General features: G+C 42.5%; 1 protein-coding gene across 1 annotated transcript in view; it reads left to right on the forward strand.

Annotated features, from left to right (window-relative positions):
- ACOXL (acyl-CoA oxidase like) overlaps positions 1-25,088 on the forward strand; it is a 287,130-nt gene that overhangs the window by 211,280 nt on the left and 50,762 nt on the right. Inside the window, exon 10 of the mRNA XM_082426944.1 lies at positions 11,295-11,384. Within this exon, the coding sequence (XP_082283070.1) occupies positions 11,295-11,384 (90 nt within the window). The remainder of the gene's footprint in view (positions 1-11,294; positions 11,385-25,088) is intronic.

A 25,088-nucleotide genomic window follows, 5' to 3' on the forward strand; every position in this document is an offset into this window, starting at 1 on the left:
GCCTCTGCTGCCCCCTTGTCCCTGCCCACCCCCCTCGTGCCAGTCCTGCTGCTACTTGATGCCCAGCTTGGACACTGAGATCCTGGCCCTTCTTTGCCCAGCCATGGGCTCTGTGCCCTATTCTGTCCCCATGGCCTTTGACCTTCATGATCTCTATCAGAGCATGACCAGCCTTGCCCCTCTGTCCACACAGGCTCCTGGGCTTTGCAGCTCCTGCCAGGACGGGGCTGGCAGAGGGATCCCGTATCTTTGTCTTCTGGTTTGTCTCTTCACCTCCCCGTCCACTTCCATGTCCCTCTGTCCAGCCGCCTGTCTGCTTTATAGAGAAGAAGAGCACAGGTGGGCAGCGGAGTTGGGTGGCTCAGGGTTCCAACCCCGTTTCACCACCTATCCACATGTTACTTCCCCCGGTCGGTTGCAGATACTATATTGTGCCCGTATGGTGTGCCAGGTCTCACCTCCATGCTGGGGAAGCAGTGGTGAATGGGGCAAAGTCCGTGTCCTCACAGAGTGTACAGTCCGCAAGGAGCAAACAGGCAACAAATATATTTTTAAGGAGTAGATTCTAGCATTCTATTATATAATTATAATAGAATGAAAAGCTATGATGGAAAATAGATTGCAGTGAGGAGACAGGGAGTGATGGTGGTGGGCGAGGGAGCTGTTTCAGACAGAAGGACCAGAGACAGCCTCCCTGTGGTCCAGACGGGCGTGGGGCGAGGGAGACAGCCGCCCGGAGATCTGGAGAGAGTGTTCCAGACAGAGGGATCAGTGTTGCAAAACCTCAGGGAAGGCTGGAGCGGAGTGGGAAAACCTCAGGGACCCTCGGCTTCCTCATCCCTAAAACCAGAGTGCCGAGATGCTGTTGTGAAGGGTGGAAAAGAGAGCTCCTGTGTAACACAGAACGTAAGATCAGTCCTCAGCAATGGCCTTCACGGCTGTCCTTTCTCTCAGCTCATCCTGTGGTGCTGGTTTGTAAAGCCTCGTGGAGGTGCTGAGTGACGACCTGACATTGCAGGTGTCTCCGACCTCAGAACCCAGGACTGTCCCTCAGTTCGCCACCCATACGTGCTGTGGGTGACTACGAGGTCAGCGTTCTTCCTCCTTTCCCAAATCCAGCCCTCTTACTTTCCTCTGGCTTCCTCCCCTGTTTCTGGCTTTCCTCACCCCCGACTCCCTCCTCAGTCTCCTCTGACTATTCCTCCCATGCTGTCATGTCTCTCCTCCCTCTGGAACACTCCATGGCTCCCTTTGCCCAGATCTGCTCTTTTGGTTTCCGGGGCTCTCCCCACCTGCATCCCTGCAACATCTACCTCCATCCTTTTGATCCCCCATTCCCGACCAGCATTTTTCTCAGGGTCTTTCTTTCTCAGGCATCCTTTTATCTCCCACATCATGAGATTATGGATGACTTTTTCTTTTTTCCTTTTTTTCTCGTGGGTTTCTTTTTTATAGTGCTTATATATTGCTTTTAGGAATTCATTTTAAAAGTTCTTTTTTAATTAGAAAGTGTCACACACACACACACGCGCACACACACACACACACACACACACACACACACACACACACTGCTTATACTCGTTTGTCCCCAAAGAGTTAGGGGCTCCACATTCAGAATTTAAGTTCCTCAGGAAGATGAAAGCAAGTCCCCAGTCAGGAACTTCTCGACGTGGCGTGTCTTTCCCTAAACTGTCAGACACATTCACGCAGAACAAGGATGACCATGACTTTTTTGAACCTAATTAGTTTCTAAATGGGTCACCTCAGCTAGCCCAAGGATTTAGACTTTTATGAGGATGGGCGTCTCCAGCCTATTCTAAGGAAATTAGATCATAACTCTGCCCCTGGTAGTTTCAGGCGATTGGAGGCGATGTGTTGGCCTTGGCCGATGCCTTGCAAGTGGTTGGCCTTTCTCTCTGCTGCTTCATTTTAGTTGCCTGCAAGCTCTGTGAGGGCCATGAGCCTTGATACCTGGGCTCTGACAGGGCCCTGGAGAGTCTGGAATCACCAGGATAACAGTCACACGGTTTTACTAAATTTTCAAATGAGGAGGGGTGTTCAAAGCTGAGTTTCATCATCTAGAAGAGAAATAAATTATATTCCACGTGAAGAACTAACACAGGAACATAAAGCATCTTTACATTCATGGGATTCCAGTGCCTGTTCTGTGAGAGATGGTGGGATTCTGGTGCTGATTCTGCTGCTTTTTTTTTTTTTTTAACATCTTTATTGGAGTATAGTTGCTTTACAATGGTGTGTTAGTTTCTGCTTTATAACAAAGTGAATCAGTTATACATATACATATATCTCCATATCTCTTCCCTCTTGCGTCTCCCTCCCTCCCATCCTCCCTATCCCACCCGTCTGTGTGGTCACAAAGCACCGAGCTGATCTCCCTGTGCTATGCGGCTGCTTCCCACTAGCTATCTATTTTACATTTGGTAGTGTATATAAGTCCATGCCACTCTGTCACTTTGTCCCAGCTTACCCTTCCGCCTCCCCGTGTCCTCAAGTCCATTCTCTAGTAGGTCTGCATCTTTATTCCCGTCTTGCCCCTAGGTTCTTCATGACCATTTCTTTTTTTTTAGATTCCATATATATGTGTTAGCATACGGTATTTGTTTTTCTCTTTCTGACTTACTTCACTCTGTATGACAGACCCTAGGTCCATCCACCTCACTACAAATAACTCAGTTTTGTTTCTTTTTATGGCTGAGTAATATTCCATTGTATATATGTGCCACATCTTCTTTATCCATTCATGTGTCGATGGACACTTAGGTTGCTTCCATGTCCTGGCTATTGTAAATAGAGCTGCAATGAACATTGTGGTACATGACTCTTTTTGAATTATGGTTTTCTCAGGGTATATGCCCAGTAGTGGGGTTGCTGGGTCGTATGGTAGTTCTATCTTTAGTTTTTTAAGGAACCTCCATACTGTTCTCCATAGTGGCTGTATCAATTTACATTCCCACCAACAGTGCAAGAGGTTTCCCTTTTCTCCACACCCTCTACAGCATTTATTGTGTGTAGATTTTTTGATGATGGCCATTCTGACCGGTGTGAGATGATATCTCATTGTAGTTTTGATTTGCATTTCTCTAATGATTAATGATGTTGAGCATTCTTTCATGTGTTTGTTGGCAATCTGTATGTCTCCTTTGGAGAAATGTCTGTTTAGGTTTTCTGCCCATTTTTGGATTGGGTCGTTTTTTGATATTGAGCTGCATGAGCTGCTTGTAAATTTTGGAGATTAATCCATTGTCAATTTCTTCATTTGCAAATATTTTCTCCCATTCTGAGGGTTGTTTTTTGGTCTTGTTTATGGTATCCTTTGCTGTGCAATAGCTTTTAAGTTTCATTAGGTCCCATTTGTTTATTTTTGTTTTTATTTCCATTTCTCTAGGAGGTGGTTCAAAAAGGATCTTGCTGTGATTTATGTCATAGAGTGTTCTGCCTATGTTTTCCTCTAAGAATTTTATAGTGTTTGCCCTTACATTTAGGTCTTTAATCCATTTTGAGTTTATTTTTGTGTATGGTGTTAGGGAGTGTTCTAATTTCACTCTTTTACATGTAGCTGTCCAGTTTTCCCAGCACCACTTATTGAAGAGGCTGTCTTTTCTCCACTGTATATTCTTGCCTCCTTTATCAAAGATAAGGTGACCATATGTGCGTGGGTTTATCTCTGGGCTTTCTGTCCTGTTCATTGATCTATATTTCTGTTTTTGTGCCAATACCATACTGTCTTGATTACTGTAGCTTTGTAGTATAGTCCGAAGTCAGGGAGCCTGATTCCTCCAGCTCTGTTTTTCTTTCTCAGGATTGCTTTGGCTCTTTAGAGTCTTTTGTGTTTCCATACAAATTGTGATATTTTTTGTTCTTGTTCTGCCATTGGTAGTTTGATAGGGATTGCACTGAATCTGTAGATTGCTTTGGGTAATAGAGTCATTTTCACAATGTTAATTCTTCCAATCCAAGAACACGGTATATCTCTCCATCTATTTGTATCATCTTTAATTTCTTTCATCAGTGTCTTATAATTATCTGCATACAGGTCTTTTGTCTCCTTAGGTAGGTTTATTCCTAGATATTTTATTCTTTTTGTTGCAATGGTAAATGGGAGTGTTTTCTTAATTTCACTTTCAGATTTTTCATCATTAGTGTATAGGAATGCAAGAGATTTCTGTGCATTAATTTTGTATCCTCCTACTTTACCAAATTCATTGATTAGCTCTAGTAGTTTTCTGTTAGCATCTTTAGGATTCTCTATGTATAGTATCATGTCATCTGCAAACCATGACAGCTTTACTTCTTCTTTTCCTATTTGGATTCCTTTTATTTCTTTTTCTTCTCTGATTGCTGTGGCTAAAACTTCCAAAACTATGTTGAATAATAGTGGTGAGAGTGGGCAACCTTGTCTTGTTCCTGATCTTAGTGGAAATGGTTTCAGTTTTTCACCATTGAGGACGATGTTGGCTATGGGTTTGTCATATATCACCTTTATTATGTTGAGGTAAGACACTCTATGCCTAGTTTCTGGAGAGTTTTTATCATAAATGGGTGTTGAATTTTGTCAAAAGCTTTCTCTGCATCTACTGAGATGACAATATGTTTTTTCTCTTTCAAGTTGTTAATATGGTGTATCACATTGATGGATTTGCATATATTGAAGAATCCTTGCATTCCTGGGGTAAACGCCACTTGATCATGGTGTATGATCCTTTTAATGTGCTGTTGGATTCTGTTTGCTAGTATTTTGTTGGGGATTTTTACATCTATGTTCTTCAGTGATATTGGCCTGTAGTTTTCTTTCTTTGTGACATCTTTGTCTGGTTTTGGTATCAGGGTGATGGTGGCCTCGTAGAATGAGTTTGGGAGGGTTCCTCCCTCTGCAATATTTTGGAAGAGTTTGAGAAGGATAGGTGTTAGCTCTTCTCTAAATGTTTGAGAGAATTCGCCTGTGAAGCCATCTAGTCCTGGGCTTTTGTTTGTTGGAAGGTTTTTAATCACAGTCTCAATTTCAGTGTTTGTGATTGGTCTGTTCATATTTTCTATTTCTTCCTGGTTCAGTCTTGGAAGGTTGTGCATTTCTAAGAATTTGTCCATTTCTTCTAGGTTGTCCATTTTTTTGGCATATACTTGCTTGTAGTAATCTCTCATGAGCCTTTGTATTTCTGCAGTGTCAGTTGTTACTTCTTTTTTTCATTTCTAATTCTATTGATTTGAGTCTTCTCTCTTTTCTTCTTGATGAGTCTGGCTAATGGTTTATCAATTTTGTTTATCTTCTCAAAGAACCAGCTTTTAGTTTTATTGATCTTTGCTATCGTTTCCTTCATTTCTTTTTCATTTATTTCTGATCTGATCTTTATGATTTCTTTCCTTCTGCTAACTTTTGGGGTATTTTTGTTCTTCTTTCTCTACCTGCTTTAGGTGTAAGGTTAGGTTGTTTATTTGAGATGTGTCTTGTTTCTTCAGGTAGGATTGTATTGCTATAAGCTTCCCTCCTAGAACTGCTTTAGCTGCATTCCATAGGTTTTGGGTCATCGTGTTTTCATTGTCATCTGTTTCTAGGTATTTTTTGATTTCCTCTTTGATTTCTTCAGTGATCTCTTGGTTATTAAGTAGTGTATTGTTTAGCCTCCATGTGTTTTGTACTTTTTATAGATTTTTTCCTGTAATTGATATCTAGTCTCATAGCGTGTGGTCTGAAAAGATACTTGATATGATTTCAATTTTCTTAAATTTACCAGGGCTTGATTTGTGACCCAAGCTATGATCTATCCTGGAGAATGTTCCATGAACACTTGAGAAGAAAGTGTATTCTGTTGTTTATGGATGGAATGTCCTATAAATATCAATTAAGTCCATCTTGTTTAATGTATCATTTAAAGCTTGTGTTTACTTATTTTCATTTTGGATGATCTATCCATTGCTGAAAGTGAGGTGTTAAAGTCCCCTACTATGATTGTGTTATTGTCAGTTTCCCTTTTATGGCTGTTAGTATTTGCCTTATGTATTGAGGTGCTCCTATGTTGGGTGCATAAATATCTACAGTTGTTACATCTTCTTCTTGGTTTGATCCCTTGATCATTATGTAGTGTCCTTCTTTTTCTCTTGTAATAGTCTTTGTTTTAAAGTCTATTTTGTCTGATATGAGAATTGCTACTCCAGCTTTCTTTTGATTTCCATTTGCATGGAATATCTTTTTCCATTCCCTCAGTTTCAATCTGTGTGTATCCCTAGGTCTGAAGTGGGTCTCTTGTAGACAGCATATATACGGGTCTTGTTTTTGTATCCATTCAGCCAGTGTATGTCTTTTGGTTGGAGCATTTAATCCATTTACATTTAAGGTAATTATTGATATGTATGTTCCTATTACCATTTTCTTAATTGTTTTGGGTTTGTTATTGTAGGTCTTTTCCTTCTCTTGTGTTTCCTGCCTAGAGAAGTTCCTTTAGCATTTGTTGTAAAGCTGGTTTGGTGGTGCTGAATTCTCTTGGCTTTTGCTTGTCTGTAAAGGTTTTAATTTCTCTGTCAGATCTCAATGAGATCCTTGCTGGGTAGAGTAATCTTGGTTGTAGTTTTTCCCCTTCTTCACTTTAAATATGTCCTGCCACTCCCTTCTGGCTTGCAGAGTTTCTGCTGAAAGATCAGCTGTTAAACTTATGGGGATTCCCTTGTATGTTACTTGCTGTTTTTCCCTTGCTGCTTTTAATATTTTTTCTTTGTATTTAATTTTTGTAGTTTGATTAATATGTGTCTTGGCATGCTTCTCCTTGGATATATCCTGTATGGGACTCTCTGTGCTTCCTGGTCTTGATTAACTATTTCCTTTCCCATATTAGGGAAATTTTCAACTATAATCTCTTCAAATGTTTTCTCAGGCCCTTTCTTTTTCTCTTCTTCTTCTGGGACCCCTATAATTCGAATGTTGGTGCGTTTAATTTTGTCCCAGAGGTCTCTGAGACTGTCCTCAATTCTTTTCATTCGTTTTTCTTTATTGTGCTCTGCAGTAGTTATTTCCACTATTTTATCTTCCAGGTCACTTATCCGTTCTTCTGCCTCAGTTATTCTGCTATTGATCCCTTCTAGAGAATTTTAAATTTCATTTATTGTGTTGTTCATCACTGTTTGTTAGCTCTTTAGTTCTTCTAGGTCCTTGTTAAACGTTTCTTCTATTTTCTCCATTCTATTTCTAAGATTTTGGATCATCTTTACTATCATTATTCTGAATTCTTTTTCAGGTAGACTGTCTATTTCCTCTTCATTTGTTAGGTCTGGTGGGTTTTTACCTTGCTCCTTCATCTGATGTGTGTTTCTCTGTCTTCTCATTTTGCTTAGCTTACTGTGTTTGGGGTCTGCTTTTCGCAGGCTGCACATTTGTAGTTCCTGTTGTTTTTGTTTTCTGCCCCCAATGGCTAAGGTTGGTTCCGTGGGTTGTGTAGGCTTCCTGGTGGAGGGGACTAGTGCCTGTGTTCTGGTGGATGAGGCTGGATCTTGTCTTTCTGGTGGACAGGTCCACGTCTGGTGGTGTGTTTTGGGGTGCCTGTGACCTTATTATGATTTTAGGCATCCTGTCTGCTAATGGGTGGGGTTGTGTTCCTGTCTTGCTAGTTGTTTGGCATAGGGTGTCCAGCACTATAGCTTGCTTGTCGTTGAGTGGAGCTGGGTTTGGTGTTGTGATGGAGATCTCTGGGAGATTTTCATCATTTGATATTACGTGGAGCCGTGAGGTCTCTTGTGGACCAATGTCCTGAACTTGGCTCTCCCACCTCAGACGCACAGCCCTGACCAAGAGCCTGTCATCCACAAGGCTCAGAATATAAGGCAGAAAAAAAGAAAGAAAGAAAGAAGATAAAATAAAATAAAAGTTATTAAAAAAAAATAATTATTAAAAAATAATTTAAAAAGTAATTTAAAAAAAGAAAGAAAGAAGGAAAGAAGAGAACAACCAAACCAAAAAACAAATCCACCAATGATAACATGGGGTAAAAACTATACTAAAAAAAAGAAGGAAAAAAAAAACGGACAGACAGAACTGTTGGACAGATGGTAAAAACAAAACTGTACAGACAAAATCACACACAGAAGCATACACATACACACTCACAAAAAGAGGAAAAGGGGAAAAAATATATATATCGTTGCTCTCAAAGTCCACCTCCTGAATTTGGGATGATTCGTTGTCCATTCAGGTATTCCACAGATGCAGGTACATCAGGTTGATTGTGGATCTTTAATCCGCTGCTCCTGAGGCTGCTGGGAGAGATTTCCCTTTTTCTTCTTTGTTCACACAGCTCCCGGGGTTCAGCTTTGGATTTGGCCCCGCCTCTGCGTGTAGGTCGTCTGAGGGCGTCTCTTCTTTGCTCAGACAGGACGGGGTTAAAGGAGCAGCTGCTTCGGGGGCTCTGGCTCACTCAGGCCCGGGGGAGGGAGGGGTACAGAGGAGGCGGGGCGAGCCTGCGGCGGCAGAGGCCGGCATGACGTTGCACCAGCCTGAGGCGCGCTGTGCGTTCTCCCGGGGAAGTTGTCCCTGGATCATGGGAGCCTGGCAGTGGCGGGCTGCACCAGCTCCCGGGAGGGACGGTGTGGAGAGTGACCTGTACTCGCACACAGGCTTCTTGGTGGCGGCAGCAGCAGCCCTAGCGTCTCCTCCCGTCTCTGGGGTCCGCGCTGATAGCCGCGGCTTGCGCCCGTCTCTGGAGCTCGTTTAGGCGGCGCTCTGAATCCCCTCTCCTCGCGCACCAGGAAACAGAGGGGCATGAAAAAGTCTCTTGCCTCTTCAGCAGGTCCAGACCTTTTCCCGGACTCCCTCCCGGCTAGCTGTGGCGCACTAGCCCCCTTCAGGCTGTGTTCACGCCGCCAACCCCAGTCCTCTCCCTGCGATCCGACCGAAGCCCGAGCCTCAGCTCCCAGCCCCCGCCCGCCCCGGCGGCTGAGCAGACAAGCCTCTCGGGCTGGTGAGTGCTGGTCGGCGCCGAGCCTCCGTGCGGGAATCTCTCCGCTTTGCCCTCCGCACCCCTGTGGCTGCGCTCTCCTCCATGGCTCCGAAGCTTCCTCCCTCCGCCACCCTCAGTCTCTGCCCACGAAGGGCCTTCCTAGTGTGTGGAAACCTTTCCTCCTTCACAGGTCCCTCCCACTGGTGCAGGTCCCATCCCTATTCTTTTGTCTCTGTGTTTCCTTTTTTCTTTTGCCCTACCCAGGTACGTGGGGAGTTTCTTGCCTTTTGGGAGGTCTGAGGTCTTCTGCCAGTATTCAGCAGGTGTTCTGTAGGAGCTGTTCCACGTGTAGAGGTATTTCTGATGTATTTGTGGGGAGGAAGGTGATCTCCACGTCTTACTCTTCCGCCATCTTGAAGCTCCTCCACTGTGCTGCTTTTTGAGTGAGCCATTGCTCGGGCTGTTTTAAAGCCCTGATGGCCTGGTTTCCAGGGCAGGGTGTGAATAGTTCAGAAATGTCAGAACAACAGAGAACCTATTTCTCCCTCTCTTGCTGGAAGAGACCAGAGCAAAATAATCAAGGAAAAGTACTTTATTTCTTCAAAATTATTATTTTGAGCCTTTAGCAGGTGTGCTTCTTATGTATAACAGCTTCTTCCCAAGTCTGTGGTGGTAGGTCTCACGTTCATCTTTTCCGTACCAGAACTTGAGGGGTTATTCAAGAACATTCCAACATAACCCTCGAGCCTTACTCTCTTAATCTGTAAAATGGGGTAACGCATACCTCACAGGGCTATTGAGAGGAGGAAAAGGATTAAGTGAACTAAGAAAACGAAGTTTGGGTCAAGCACCCAGCTCACTATCTGGCTCGTGGCAGATACTCGATAAATGGTAGAATGCTGGTGGTGAAAGTGAGTCAGCTTCTCCCTTGCAGGGGAAACACTCTGGGGCCTGATCACACTCAGTCAGAACCTGATCTCATGTGGTTTGCCCGGGGATGAGGGGGTTTACCCTGTGGTTATGATGGGGGAGGGGAGGCAAGGCTGAACTTCTCCAGGCTGGAAATGCCACCAATTTATGTTTCCATAAATATAATCAGTTTACCTTTATGAAAGTTACGAAGGATTCCTGAGGGTTTGTGAAGATGCCTTTGCTTCTGTAAACTAACACCGCGCAGAGGGCCTGCGCGGACTGCCGTGATGCTGAGGGGGACCAGGGGAAGCAGCGGGGCATCAGAGGATGGCTCCCGGGACAGGAAAGCAGGGCTGCTCACAGGACTTCAGGCTCTGCAGGCAGTGGGAACCCAGAGTGCCCGCTTCTGTGACTCAAGTGGCCGTTTTCAGAAATGAAGCAGGTCCCCCAAGGATAACGGGTACCTTGAGGTTGGAGTATACGGCTGCCCACGGGAGCACCCTGTGTGGCCCTCCCTGGCCCATGTGGCTTGAAAATTACAACAGGAGCTGGATCTTGTCATTCCTAGACAGAGCCAAAGTGCTAAGCGCACATACTCCTGGGAGAGGTGATGCGACAGCCGCCTGTGATGTAACTTACATGGTAGGGCTGATTTGGAAGCAGATTCTGAGAGTGGGAAGGATTCTGAGAGTTAAGGGGGAGGACAATGGGCTGGAAGAAAGAGAGCACAGAGGCCTTGAGGAGGGGAAGGGCCTGTGGCCAAACGCGGGCAACTCTGCTCCCTCCACGTCTGGCCTGGGGCTGATCAGCTTTCTCTGGAGCAGCTGATTCTCCCAGTGTGTGTGCGGAAACACTTCACCACTTTGGAAAGGAGCACAGGCTACCGCCATTTAAATAAGGATTTCAGGAAGTGAGAAAAGAAAATAAGTAAAAACCTAGCTGGAAGCTGGAGTGTATATTTATGATGCAGAATATTTAATGACATGAAGAGGCAGAGTGGCAATTTAGGATTTTTTATGTTGTCTCGCAAGAATCATAGGTATATTTGCTAATTAAAAAAGGGTTTGGGTGGGGAAGGCATCATTCTCCTGCATCTTGTGGGGTGTAATCACAAATACCTTGACATTTAATTCGAATTCATAAGATTTGGAAGAGAGAGAGAAAAAATTAGCATAATTTGTTGAAATATTTTGGAAAAATGTGACATGACTGTTTTCAAATGTTTTTACTACCAACAAAGACCATACCCTCAAATAATATTTATGGACCAAAAGCTCATGGGATGGGTCAGAATTCTTAGAATGGCTATTTTGGGTAGGAGAAATAGACTTATTTTCTTTTTTTCAATTGTCTGTATTTAATTTCAAAGAAAATGTTAGTCCTTTATAATGATGGGACTGCAAATTTAAAATCTGCTTCTTTTCTTTTTTTTTGCAATAGGGTTACATGATGGAAAACCAAATCTCAGACTTAAGATGTGACACAGATGTGTTTGTAACTTTTGAAGATGACAATGGTGTAGTGCTGCAGGTAAGATTCGGGAAATGTTTATTCTTTTTAAACAGCATAATTTTCAAGATCAAGAGTTATCCAGAAATCTGAAATGCCTTATATGTTTTATCTTCATCTGATGTCTTCACTTAATTGGCAGGTGTTTTTCTGTTAAGCACTTGATTTTTGCAGTAGTTGAATTGAGGGGGTGTTAATTTATTTATTTCCTAGCTGATCTTTGATGCTGAACTATATCTTTTTTTGGCTTAAGAAAACTACTTCTTCTACATATGGAGTCATATAGATTCTACTGGGAAGGCTATTTCCAAAGAGTTTGTAAGGTCCAATTTAAAATACATAGAGTGAATAAAAATGAAAACATAACATATCAAAAAATGTTGGATGCAGATAAAGCAATGCTTAGAGGGAAATTTATAGCATTAAATGCTTACTTTAGAAAAGAGAATATGTCTCAAATCAAAGATTTTGTTCCCACCTCCAGAAAATAAAAAAGTGGAGCAAAATAAGCATAAACCAAGCATAAAAAAGAGACTAACAAAGAAAAGAGCACAAATCAATGAAATTGAAAAAGGTGAAAAATCCATGAAACAGAAAGCTGATTCTTTGAAAAGAATCAATAAAGTTGTTAGCTCCCTAGCAAGAATGACAAAGACAAAAAATAGGAAGACTCAAATAACCAGTATTAGGAATGAAAAAAAATATATAACTAGATATCCTGCAGCCACTAAAATAATAATGAGAGAATACTAGAAAATAACTTTGCATTAATACATTTGATGACTTAGAAGAAATTACCAATTCCTCAAAAACCACAAAGACCCAAATGCAGCCACTTGAAATAGACAACCTGTGTAGTCCTATAATAGAAAACAAATTTAATGTTTAATAATAATACAAAAGCTCCCCCCAAAGAAACCTTCAGGTCTAGGTTTCATTGGAGAATTCTATCAAACATTTAAAGGAGAATTTTAGACAATCTCTTGCAGAAAATAGAAGAGAAGGAAACAATTCCCAACTCGGTTTTATACAGCTCGTATTACTCTGGCACCAAAAGTAGAGAGTACAAAAAAGGGGAAGCTACATATCAAAAACTTGCATGACCTTAGATACAAAAATCCTCAACAAGATTTTAACAAATTAAATCTGGCAGTGTATAAAATGAATTATATACCATGAAGAAGTGGAATTCATTCCTGGTATACAAGGCAGCTTCAACATTCAAAAGTCAATCAATGTAATCCATCATATCAAGTGACTGAAAAAGAAAAAAACTTATATGATCATGTTGGTTTACACAGAAAAAGCATTTGACCAAATCCAACAATGGTTCATGATAAAATCTCTTGGCAAACTAGGAATAGAGGGGAATTTCTGCAACTTGTGGATAAAAAAGTATCCACAAAAAAACTGTAGCTAACATCATGCTTAATGGTGAAACACTGAATGCTTTCCCCCTAAGATCAGATATAAGTCAAGGATGTCCACTGGTGCCACTGCTACTCAACATGGAGTTGGAAGTTATGGTGAGGGCAATCAGGCAAGAAAAAATAAATAAAATACATAGAGATTAAAAGGGAAAGAAATGAAAACTGTTTTTATTTGCAGATTACATCATTGTCTACACAGAGAATCCAAGGAATCTGCAAAAAAATTCTAGAACTAATAAGTGAGTTCAGCAAGACCACAGGAAATAAGATCAATACACAAAAATCAACCAGATTTCTATATACCATTAAGGAACATGTGGAAACTGAAATTAAACATATAATCTCATTTACAATTGTTTCAAAGAAAATAAAATACATAGATGTAAATCTAACAGCTATGTATAGGATCTTTATGCTGGAAATTACAAAATGCTCTTGAAAGAAATCAAAGAAGTCCTAAGTGAATGGGGAGGCATACTAAATATATTCATGGATTGGATGACTGCACAGGAAAGATGTCCATTTTGCCAGAACTGATCTATCTATCTATATACATTTATATAACGAGATTCCTACCAAAATCACAACAAAGTTTTCTGTAGACATAGACAAACTTATTCTAAGACGTCATCAAAATGGTGGAAGAGGCGTTTTCTGCCATCTTTCCCCCAAAGAACACCAGTTTTGACAATTATTCATGGATGAGAGTTCCTTTGTGAAAGTCCAGGAGTCCAGTGGAGAAGTTCCAGCACATTGTTGGAACAAACAAACAAACAAAAATTCTGAGATTGAACACATTGAAGAGGGTAAGAGGAACAGTTTCACTTTACCTGCGTTACTCCTCTCCCAGGGTGGCACAGCTAAAGGACAAAAAGACCTTCTTGGCTGGTGGTTTCTCCCATGGGGAAAATGAGAGCATGTGAGTGAGGACCCAGCTTCCCCAGCTGTGCAGAACACTGCTGTAGTAATCAAAACAGTATGGTACTGGCATTAAAAAAGACACATCGACCAATGGAACAGAATCAAGAGCTCAGAAATAAAGCAGTGCATATATGCTCAACTAATATTTGATAAGGGAGCCAAGACTATACTATGAGTAAAGTAAAGTAAATTATTTGGGAGCAGTTATTTAAGAATTGCCATTTAATGTGGGCTGGATTAAAAACTGCTTTTCTTCTGTCTCCCTCCTACCTAAATGTTGTTTTAAAAATCACTCCTTAAGAATATTCAGTAATCAGACATGGCACCAACTCACATTCTCCATCTCAGCTGATAATCCAAGTGTGTGAGGTTTTTCAACAGTTTTCTCTTCAGGAGTATATTTTAAACTCAAGCGTGTGGTTCGACATTGCTTGACCCTGAAGTTGTGACTCAGTGCTTTAATTGCAAGCTCCAGCTTGTAGACACTACGGAAAGGTTGTTTAATTTAGTTATGGGAGTAGTCACAATTTCTAACCATGAAGCGAAGTGGAAGCAGAGGAGAAACAGGGACAGCCTGCTTATTGTCATATAAATGGGAGCGTGGGCAGTGAAAACGAGGGACTCTGGACCGTGGAGGGCAGGGATGCAGGGATGCTGGGCTGGAGGGAGGCTGAGCTGCCTGCTCAGGAGGACGTGTGTCATCACAAGGAGGCAGAGCACCCATGCAGGGTTTTGAGGCCCAGGCTGAGGAAGGAAGCCAGGGATGGTCCAGTTTCACAGTCTGCTAGAAAGGGGATCACCAGAGACCTTAAAACCAGATTGTGGGGCTTCCCTGGTGGCGCAGTGGTTAAGAATCCGCCTGCCAATGCAGGGGATACAGGTTCGAGCCCTGGTCCAGGAAGATCCCACATGCAGTGGTGCAACTAAGCCCGTGCGCCACAACTACTGAGCCTGCGCTCTAGAGCCCGCGAGCCACAACTCCTGAAGCCCACGCACCTAGAGTCCGTGCTCTGCAACAAGGGAAGCCACTGCAATGAGAAGCCCGCACACTGCAATGAAGAGTAGCCCCTGCTCGCCGCAACTAGAGAAAGCCTGCGCGCAGCAACGAAGACCCAACGCAGCCAAAAATAAATACATTAAATAAATAAATTTTAAAAAATACCTTCAAGAAACCAGATTGTGTAGGCCTTCTTTGGCCAATTTTCCAGATAGATATCTTCCAGGCACATGCTGGAAAAATACTACCTCAAGCTATGATCAAAGCTTATCAAGAGCTGGAAACACTGATTTTATAAGTGGTGTGGATCAGGGGTCCCCAAGACCACCCCCAGGTTTGATAATTCTCTAGGAGAACTCACAGGATGCCACATATAGTCATACTCATGGTTAGGATTTATTGTAGCCAAAGGATAAAACACAAACTCGGCAAAGGGAAAAGGCACATGGGCGGGGTCCGGAGGAAACCAGGCATGAGCTTCCAAGACTCCTCTCCCAGTGGAGTCACAGAGGACATGCTTAATTCTTCCAGCAGTGAATTGTGACAGTACCTGTGAAACGCTGTTTACCGGGGAAGCTCATCAGAGACTCAGCATCCAAGGTTTCTACTGGAGGCTGGTCACATAGGCACCCTCTGCCTAGCACATATTAGAATTCCAGACTTTCAGACAGAAAACAGGTGTTCAGCACAAACCGTATTGTTTGCACAAAGTGTTTAGGCCCAGAGAGCCACCCTTGTCAGTCACAGAATGGTGGGAACCCTCCCCACATCCAGGTTCCCAGATGCCAGCCAAGGGCATCCTTGCAAGCACACCCTTCCAAGAATAGCAGTCTCAGGCCTTCTGTGTTAACTCTTGCGCAGTGGTGCCCTAAGATAAGGCAGATGCCCTTCCTGTTTTTATTGCTAAGAAAACGAAAGATTAAAGGTGGTGGTGAGCGGGGAAGCATTCCCACAACATCCAGAATTAGAAGGAAAGAAGATACTTAGGCACTGCACCATAGATAAGAGGACTAAAAACCAGGGGGATGACTTCTGGTTCGGGATGATGGCATGAACACCAACAAGGCAGCTCTTTCCTCTTCAATCCTTTTGAAATAACTAGAAGAAAGAATAGAGGGGAACAGATCTGCAGGGGCATTGACAGTGGTAGAGGGGCCATCAGAAGACAAAGGAGTTTGATAAATTTCTGGAGAATGGGAAGCAGATGGGATGGAATTGATGGATCAACTCAAGGGAACACTGATGGAAGTGGGAGTTGTTTCTTTTGGATGTCTCTGGAGAGATGCTGAGTCACAGGGATGGAGAGCAGGAGGGGGATTGGGGCAGAGAGCCAGGCATTTCTCTGAAGGCTTGTCTGATGGCAGGACAGCCATCCTCCCCACATCAGAGAACTTGACTACAGCAGTTGCATCTGCCACAGCTCTGGAAACCTACAGTAGGAAGGACACTTCGGTTGCCCAGGGAGGGCTTAGTCTCCTGGGGTGGGAGACTGAGATTTGCTGGAGAAGGAGTGGGGTGAGCCCGCCTGCTTGTTGCCAGTCGACACAGCCTACCAGGAAACCTACAGTTGACATGCCCTGCTTTGTACCCAGAGCTTTCAGACTGCCTGGCATCCACCCAATGCTGGAGAAGATGGCGCTAGCTACCCTCCACTGGTCAACCTGGCCTTCCACTTGAGTGTTGGAATCAGCCCATGCTGGGGAGGCTATCCCTCTCTGGGCTGGATTCTGTTTTGATTCCACTTATCGAAGCGGAGATAGAAATTTCAGGAGACCGGGGACAGAAACCGGTCAGTAATTTTCATAGTATTCTTCCATTACTTACAGGGCTTTCAACCCTCTGTCTGAAGGTGGGATTCTTTAGGGATCCTGAAGATACTAGAGCTGCTGTCCCATGATTGAGGAGATGTGGACAGAGCAGGCACATGCTTCAGAGTTTCTGCAGGCTTTACATACTTCCCTTTAAGCAAGATAGAAGGTCTTCTGACCCTTTCATTATTTTCCTGGGGCAGAGGTTGTAGGCCCTTGGTGAAATTTAATTATACCCTTCACCAAATCCAATTACTGCCCACACCCATGAAATCCCATTATAACTTTCTTTTGCTTCATTAGAGGTACACTAGGACAGGTCCCTTCTTAATCTGCAGATTTCCTAAGGAATATCAGTCAGAGGCTTTGCATACATTGTTTATTACTCCAAGAGCATATATGCAAAAATGCAAATGACCTACAGCCTGACTTGCTTAAAAACCAAGCATGTATCTAGTTTCCTGTAAGAAAGCTGATTCCTTAGGGATTTCAGGCCCCTAGGGGTATTTTCCCAATGATATTCAGATATTTTGTTTTGTTTTTCTTATTATTTCCAACTTTTGAAAATTTCAAACGGAAATTTCACGAGAAAATTGAAAGACTAGTGCAATAACACTTGGGCATGTTTTCTACTTCCAAATGTTAACATTTTGCTATATTTAAGTGGTCTCTTTCTTATTCTCTTTATACACATATTTGTGTGTGTGTGTGTGTGTGTAACCATTTGAAAGTTGCAGACATCAGACACTTCATCCCTAAAAACTTCAACATTCATTTTCTAAAATAAGGACATTTTCTTACAAAACACAGTACTGTCATCACACCTAAGCAAATGAACAGTAATTCCATAATACAGGTTATCTAATTAGGATGATCAGAAACTTAAGGGAAAACCATAACACATGAAAGAAGGAGCAATATGAACAAATAGAATAAGTGGCACTGGGAGAAGCAAAAACCAATTAATATCCCTGGAGATGTGTGACGACCTTGCATCCGTAAGACGAAAACACCCTGCCCTGACAAATAAGCACTCAGAGAACCATAGTGCATTAAACCACAGTAACCATAGTGCCAAGAACCATAGTAGATTAAAATTATATGTTTGCTTAATCTTAAAAAATCCAATATAAAGGCCAAAGGATAAATTTGAGAAAACTTCTTAGGATGAAGATCAGCAAAACTAAGTGAAGGTAAGTAAAAGGGAAAGGCTAAGAGAGCTGGATGATCATGTCTAGGAAACTGATGACATTCCTGAAGGAGGGAGCAGAGAACACAGAAAGGCAGACAAATCCAGAGAAATAAAAGAAGACAATTTCCCAGATCTGAAAAAAGTCACAAGTCTTGAAATTGGCAGGACCCACCAGAAAAGGGCAGAGCCTGAAAACAGCCTGGAGAATTTCAGATCACCAAGTAAGGACGAAGAGAGGGCCGCCAAACTTTAGACTGAAGAAACATCAGATTATTTACTAAGAAAAGAGAGTCAGATTGACCTCAGCCCTATTAGCGGCAGCGCTGAAGGCTGGGGCAGCGCCTCTCAACTCCACTGCACCCATACTTTCCTAGGGATCTTGTTCGCATTCAGATTCTGGGGTGGGTCCGCATTTCTGCTTTCTAGCAAGCTCCTCGGTGATGTTGACGCTGCTGGTCTGTGGACCACACTTTGAGTGGCCAGGGTCTGAAATAAAATGGAACAATGCCTTTAGAATTCAGAAGAAAGTTACTTTGAACGTAAAATTTTATAGCTAGCTAAATTATTCATCAAATATGAGCCAGATTTACAGATATTCAAATGCTCAAGAAGTTTACCTTGCCATGCACTTTCTGAACAATATTACTTGTAGATGAACTGGAGAAAAGCATAAAAGGAATTAAGAATTAGAAAGACATCTATGCTTTCTGGAGCTAATCCAAGAGGAGTTTCTTTATAAAGAAATACCTGCGGTAGTAGTGGTGTAGCAGGCCTAGAACACAATTAGTCCAAATTAGAACAGGAAGTCAGAAGGATCAAAAGAATGACTTCGAGAAGGAAATGATTTCGGGTCAACAAATAGAATGATTAAGAAGCAGGGAGATCTTAGTGATGATGGAAAAGGCATATGGTTCTTCTTGAAACAAGGGGAGAAATAGTCCATTAAGACTCCAGGAAAAATAAAACTGCTCAATAAAAAGCATGTCCCAAATAGGAAGCAGCCTAAAACATAACACAAGAATCTGTTTGACCTTGACATTTGGAAGCTTCTTCTTCTAGGAGAACAAAAACTACTTAAGAATGGGTATTTCTGGAGTGAGATCCTGGAGGTAAGGGATTGGATAGGAGACATTTACTTTTTATTTAAGACCATAATATGGCTTGAAGCTTTTAAAAATTTCCAAAAAATTAAAAAAATATCAAATTTATTTAAAACCATTAAAAGAAATAGTCCCTCCCTTAAATATAAAAAGTGAGGGAGGGAAGAGGAGGAAGAAAGAGTAACAAAGAAAGGGAGGGAGACCTCTTCAAGAGAATAAAGGCCACACCCACACGCACACCCACACCTTACTCTTCAGCCCTAATGTTCTCCCAACCCCCATCACTGGGGTGAATTCCAGATTCTTCTCCCAGATGAGCTGGACCTCAGGTATTACAATGGGGTTTTGGGACAAGTATGGTGTTGGGTGAGGACTGGACCTCAGGCTGCAGAACCTGGACTTCCTCTGCTCCTGGAAAGAACCGCACAGTAAACCAGAAAGGACATTCTCCCTGGGGCCCCAGACTTCTGGCTGTAGGTGAACCCTAGTGATCAGCAGGTGGAGATGTTGAGTTGCCAGAAAAAACACAGTGCAGGTACTCCTAAGATCAGAGGTTGGGTCACCCCAACTGCAGGGCCTCGAGATGTGACAGGGTGAGAGAGCGGCATGGACATATATACACTACCAAATGTAAAACAGATAGCTAGTGGGAAGCAGCCGCATAGCACAGGGAGATCAGCTCGGTGCTTTGTGACCACCTAGAGGGGTGGGATAGGGAGGGTGGGAGGGAGGGAGACGCAAGAGGGAAGAGATATGGGGATATATGTATAACTGATTCACTTTGTTATAAAGCAGAAACTAACACACCATTGTAAAGCAATTACACTCCAATAAGGATGTTAAAAAAAAACAAAAAGGGCCTGAGATCTGGCTGCAAGAGCAGGGGTACGAGGAGCAGCCGGTACGGGGGTGACCAGGCTGCAGATGGCAGCTCGGCTTTCCTGAAAGGTGAAACTGCCTTCCTCTTCTGAGGGCCTCTTGGAGAGAGAGAACAAGGGCATGGGCTGAGGGTCTGCCTGACCCAGCAGAATCAGAGGCACATAGTTCCAACTGACCTTCCCAGAGACCTACAGATGGGGAGTTATACCCAGAATCACCCCTGATGATGGCAGCAACAAAGAGAGGTGTGTGAAATGGGACCAGAGGTAGGCAGAGGCCGGCCTAGTGAAGGCTGCAAAGGCCATCGGTGGGGCAGGAAGAGCAGGCTTGGGACCGAGTCTCAGCCTAGAGGAAGGAGGTGCTGCCCAGGCCAGGGGGCTGGCATCGGAAATAGCGGGAGGGGGACAGCTCGAAGATCTGCTTAGGGGATAGAATCGATACGAAGCATGTACAAAATGTGCTCGTTCATTTTGGGGAACTTGGAGGGACTTTGAGATGATGCACTCTTAGAAAAGCTGACCAAGGTAGTTTGAACAGACGTTTTAGTTTTCTCTTTCCAAATCCATTGACCCATAACAGAGCTGGCACTAATTCTTTCAAGACCAGATGTTGCAGCATCTAACTATTGAAAGTTCTCCTCAAGAGCTCCATGTGTGAGGTTTGGGAGAAAGAGAGCCTTCTGAACCTTTATCTGTACTTCTGTGCTCATCAAAGTGACTTCTTCATTTTCTGCACGGAAATCAATCTCGCTCCCTCCCTCTCTCTTGCTTTCCTTCCTCCCTCCCTCCCTCTCTCTCTCTGTCTCCTTGTCTTCCTTCCTTCCTTCTTCCTTCTTTTCTCTTTCTTTCTTTTTCTTTCTTTCTTTCTTTCTTTCTTCCTTCCTTCCTTTCTTTCTTTCTTTCTTTTCTTTCTTTCTTTCCTTCCTTCCTTCCTTCCTTCTTTCTTTCTTTCCTTCCTTCCTTCCTTCTTTCCTTCCTTCCTTCCTTCCTCTCTCCCTCCTTTTCTTTCTTTCTTTCCTTCTTTCTTTCTCTTTTCTTTCTTTCCCCCTTCCTTCCCTCCTCCCTCCCTTCCTCTCTCCCTCCCTCCCTCCCTTCCTCCCTTCCTCTCTCCCTCCCTCCCTCCCTCCCTCCCTTCCTTCCTTCCTCTCTTTCTCTCTTTTTCTTTCCTTCTAGCCAGGGAATCTTTACAGATTGTTGTCTAAGAAATCTTACCTTGATGGGATATCCAGCATCTAAAAGAGGAAAATAACGTCCTTAGTGGAGGACCATGTCCAGTTGGCCTTTTCTGCAGCCTCACTCCCTGGGTGACCCCTGAGCTGCCCTAAGGTACCTTGAGTTGCCAGATGTAGCTGTAATAAAAACACAGAACACGCAGTTACATTTGTGTCTGCCCATCCTCCTGGGACCCTCAGGGCCAGGGCCAGCTTCGTGGGGCAAAATCTGTGCAGTCGTACAAGACCTTGTGCTCAGAAGGGTCTGTGCTTGGTTTGCTGCTCTGCTCTCACCATCTTGAAATTCTTAATAATTTTTGAACAAGGGACTCTGCATTTTTGTTTTGCCCCGGGTCCCAAATTCCATAGCCAGTCCTGCCTAGGGCATGATTTGGGACCCCATTGCCACAAGTACTGCCACTTTGAGTGAATCCATCGCCCTACGTGGTATAGACCTGAGTGCAGCCTCACTGCCTGCCTTGTCCTGTTATAGAGCGGATGACATCTGCTGGCTTTTCCTTAGAGACCGTGTTTGCTATCCTAATTGACTCTAAGCGTTTCTGCCTTGGTAGCAGATACTATTTGTTAGACTTTTAAATCCAAGTTTCACTGTAGCTGGCATAAATCAGTGAAATACTCAGCATGTAGAAATGCTAGCTGCCTCCTAGATGCCTTGAAAAGCCATTCGACCTAAAAAATAATTTTTATTGATGCTCCATAATCAGTGTCCCCTGATGCATAGGATATTCATTACACATGCATGTTTGTGATGTCATTATTCTGCATCCTTGCTCAGGCTCATGGCTTCCAAATGCTGGCTGTAGATTAGCTTGATTCCTTCTGCAGATGGGATCTTTTACAAAAGGCAAGAACGTAGCTGTTCTGGCTGCTTAGTCCCCTGGAGTTCTCTTAAGAAAGGGACTCCTGAGCAGGTGCAGCAGGACTCAATCCCTGGGAATTTATCAAGTAAATAGAAGAAAATAAAGAGTATTCACATGTTGAACAAGAGAACTGTGTGAAGAGCCACAAAAACACCACCACCACAGAAACAATCGCCTGGAAAGAAATAACCTCACAGGTTGTCTTTAGAAAATCTGGTGTAAGTTTTCAAAACACCAGACCTAGATAAGGATGTAATTACTTGTATTGAAAGGAAATATATTTTATTTTATAAAATGGGTTTATTTTACTACTGGGTTCATTTTTAAATAATGAAATCTCTATTACAACTAAAACATTCAATGTATACAAATTTTACTGAATTTCCTAGTTTTGATCATCATTATTGCACGTGAGATATCACTTTTGGGGTAATCTGGGTGATGACTAGATAAAACCTCTCTGTTCTATTTTAATTTTGCAACTTTTTGTGTATATAATTATTTTAAAATAGAAAGTTAAAATTATATATATATATAAATATAGTATATTATATATTTTATATAATGTTATATAATTTATTTATATTTTTTAATTTATCATTTATTATATAATTTATATATATTATATGTTATAATGTATTCAGGAACACATACATGAGGTCAAAAAAAGCACATCTTCATTGCACGCTCAGTTGAGAGGGTGACTGATCTACCTTTGCTTCCCCCTGGTCATTTATCAAATAAACTACTGAATTTAGAGACTGTCCTGCCCAAACCCCATGGTAGCTGATAGCTTCAACCACTTAATTCTCCACCAAGGGGCATCAATAGCAGAAAATAAACTCATTTTAAAAAATCAGGTTTTCTTGTCTCATGACCTAGAAAAAGAGGAATGATTCCAAAAGCAAGGAGCAAAAAGTAAAGAGAAAGGAGCAAAGATCTAAACTGAAGAATCTGCTTTTGTGATATTAGCTAGGCCCCAGTGTGTCTGTCTTTTAAGTTTAGCACCTAAACTGAGTTATTATGTTCTTCTAATTTTAAATCTAGTTAAAACGAGTTGATTTTCCCAATGTTAAGTTGCTTAAATCAGAAAGGTGGATGTAGAGACAAAAGTTAAAGGAAATTATTAAGGAATTGAAAAGATCAGATGAGATACTAAACATAAGAAGGAGATTTATTTATTTATTCACTTATTTAAGAAAGATTCCTCAACTCCTATCTCTGTGTTGCACATTGTTTGAGGGCACAAAGATGAACAAATTCCGACCTCCTGGCACTTACCTTCCAGGCAGCAGAAGGCCAAGAAACCAATAGCAAGTTGTAATGCTCTCTGTCCTCAGGTAGCAATAAATTCAATGTGGAAAAATAAAGCAAGTAAAGGTATGAGGGGAGGGGTGAGAATCGGACCAATTTTTAATGCTGGGAATGTTTTTGCTCTTGTAACAAGAGGGTGATGGAGTTAGAGCCATCATAACTTTAACAGATGAACAAAAACAAAGGATGTGTTAATCCTAGTGATGTCAGTGAAACTGACCTTGATTTCTATATCATTTTAAGTTTAATTCTAGTCAAAGTTAATTTCCCCCATTTTCCCGTTGCTAGCAGTGTTCGATTTTTACACTTACTATGTATAGCAGAAGCCACAAAAAAGTTTAGGTCCTTTGACCCATAATACGGTGATCCTCAAGCTCATTGGACCTAATGCCCTCTTTTTCATAGTAAATATTTTGTGACACCCCCTTTATTATCCTGAAATGAAGTCATGGGTAATATAACTTATCTAGGCACATGATTTCAAGAATTCAAGACAATACTTCAAAGAAACAAAAGGAATGTGTAATAAGCATAACAACATAGTAAGACTTAACAATGCCTCTATACATGGAGTTGCTGTAGCATCTCCAATGTAGACCGAAGTCCAGACTATGGACCAATCATAACTGGGAACATCGCACCAGCTTACATGTCACTGCCTAAAGCCAGTCCCATGGCTGCCTCGAATTCAAGGGGGCAGGGGAGTTTAATCTTCCACAGACCCAGGTCGGGGAGAACCTGAAAGCTTTAGTGTAAGAGTCAGGCTCTGGGCTATCAATTGGCTTCATGAGTTTGAGTGCATGGCATTCAACAGGACACTGGATGTGGCACAGTCCTCTGTTGGGTTAGAGTGTCCCATGCATTGCCTGGCTCTGCCCACCAATGCCAATAAAGTCATCCAGGCAAATGTGCCTTGACAAGTTTCCAGCATCCCTCTCATAGCCAGGGTGGCCCTCTTTAAGAACCACTGCATCAGTCAAGCTCATTGGATTTATTCTCAGGTAATAATCAAAAAGAGGACAGTGCTATTTGTCTGAATATATTGATACCAAGGATATTAATGACAGTGTAAAATTGGAAACAACATAAATATCTAATTGAATGGAAATGTTTAATTAGGTATGATTTCTCCAAAGAATATTATACAGCCATTAAACAGATAAATAGAATCCAAAACAGATTGTGAACCGAAAATATCATTTATGATATCCTATTGATTGAAAGCATTATAACATTTTATGTAATCTATATAAAAACATGAATGTATGTGAAATGAAGAAGGAAATATTCTAAAATTGGTACTCATGTGAGAATGAATAAGCAACTTATGGCTGTGTAACAACCCCACCCCCAAAGTTAGTGCCTTATGACGACACGCAGTTGTTAGTTCATCATTTGTAGGTTGGCAGTTTGGGCTGAGCTCTCGTGATGCGATTCCTCTGCTGGCCTCGCCGGGGCTCACTCCTGCCTGGCAGTCAGCTGGAGGCTTGGCGGGGCAGGCTGGCCCAAGGTGGCCTCGCTGACGTGCCTAGCAGTAACTGCTCACTGTCACCTGGGCCTCTCTCTACAGCAGCCTAGCGCTGGACATCTTCTTTTAACAAACCTGGACAAGCCTGCAGTGTTTTAGGCCCACATTATAACTTTAAATCTGTGAGGAAAGCGATTGATGGAGATTGTTTTACCGTACATTTCAGTATGGTTCCCCAAAGGCCTAATCAACCATAGAATATCAGAGGCAAAAAAGAAAACAGACCAGCCACCCATCCGGTCCAGGGAAGGCAAGTAGGTTTTATCTGAAGTGTCACCTAAAATGGTTGGTCTTGGGACCACATTAAAGGCTGATGCCTCAAAGGGAAAAGAGAGCAGTGAGTAGTTAGCTAGTTAAGCTGGCCATGGAGAATGGAGGGAGAGTGGTGAGTAAGGGCCACTGCTATGGGGAAGTGGAGGCCTCAGGAAGGATGAGTCTTGTCTTTGGGTCCTTCCAAAGAGTTTG

The sequence above is a fragment of the Balaenoptera physalus genome (genome assembly GCF_965194825.1).
Source record: "Balaenoptera physalus genome assembly, chromosome: 15".
Taxonomy (NCBI): domain Eukaryota; kingdom Metazoa; phylum Chordata; class Mammalia; order Artiodactyla; family Balaenopteridae; genus Balaenoptera; species Balaenoptera physalus.